The 886-nt window shown below is 41.3% G+C and overlaps 1 protein-coding gene across 1 annotated transcript in view; it reads right to left on the reverse strand.

The window, feature by feature from the left end:
- LOC111819585 (amyloid-beta A4 protein-like) overlaps positions 1 to 263 on the reverse strand; it is a 39,184-nt gene extending 38,921 nt beyond the window's left edge. The window contains exon 1 of the mRNA XM_023726676.1: positions 56 to 263. Coding sequence (XP_023582444.1) covers positions 56 to 263 — 208 coding nt within the window. The remainder of the gene's footprint in view (positions 1 to 55) is intronic.
- Between the last annotated feature and the right edge of the window lie 623 nt (positions 264 to 886).

The raw sequence follows: 886 nt of genomic DNA on the forward strand, positions 1-886 counted from the left end.
TTTTTGTGCCCAAAGACCAGCCCCATCCACACCAGCTTGGGCCTGGCCAGCTCACCTAAGCATCGGTAGGGAATCACGATGTGGGCGTGGGTCTTGCACTGCTTGCGGCCCCGCTTGCACCAGTTCTGGATGGTCACTGGTTGGTTAGCTTCCACCACATTGGTGATCTGCAGCTCAGGATAGACCTGGAGGGCACAGAAAAAGAACATATTGTAACTTGGGGCAGGAGCTTCTACCTGGCATGTACAATGAATAGCTGCCATTATTGTAAGATTTTGCTATCCTCTAACAGTGAAGCTCCTTGGAAACCCTATGGGGCAGTTCTACTCTGTCCTATACGTTCACTAGGAGTCGGAATCGACTGGACAGCAATGGGTTTGGTTTGGTTAACAGTTAAGTCTGCCCTAATTCTGATCAAGCTAAAGAAATCAGTGTAAAGAAAAGACGCAAGTGATAAGCACACAGTCATTCCATTAATAATATTAAGCAATGCAACGGAAAGTATTTTATTGCACACATTCAGGCTAAAAATATTTTTTCCAGGGGAGATAAAATAGAAATAAGTGGGGGGAAGGGGGGATCCTTAATAAGCATGAGGTCATTTCTGATATAAATAAACTAGGATGGGGGTGATGTTCTGTAATGTCCTAAATAAATGTTACAGTAGATACGCCTGGGGATATTATCTTCACCTAAATTCAACCTGCCCCTACCTTATGAATTAGGCAAAGATTTAACATACAGGATGTCACAGATAGCAAGTTTTCTTTATAAAAATTCTTCCCTTTATTCAAAGTAATTTACATAGAAATAATTTATCAAAAAGTTACCACCGTGTTATTTAGATAAACAATTGCCCCCATGAATCTCTTCCCTTAACTATTTA

This window comes from Trichechus manatus, unplaced genomic scaffold (genome assembly GCF_000243295.1).
Source record: "Trichechus manatus latirostris isolate Lorelei unplaced genomic scaffold, TriManLat1.0 scaffold00012, whole genome shotgun sequence".
Classification (NCBI taxonomy): domain Eukaryota; kingdom Metazoa; phylum Chordata; class Mammalia; order Sirenia; family Trichechidae; genus Trichechus; species Trichechus manatus.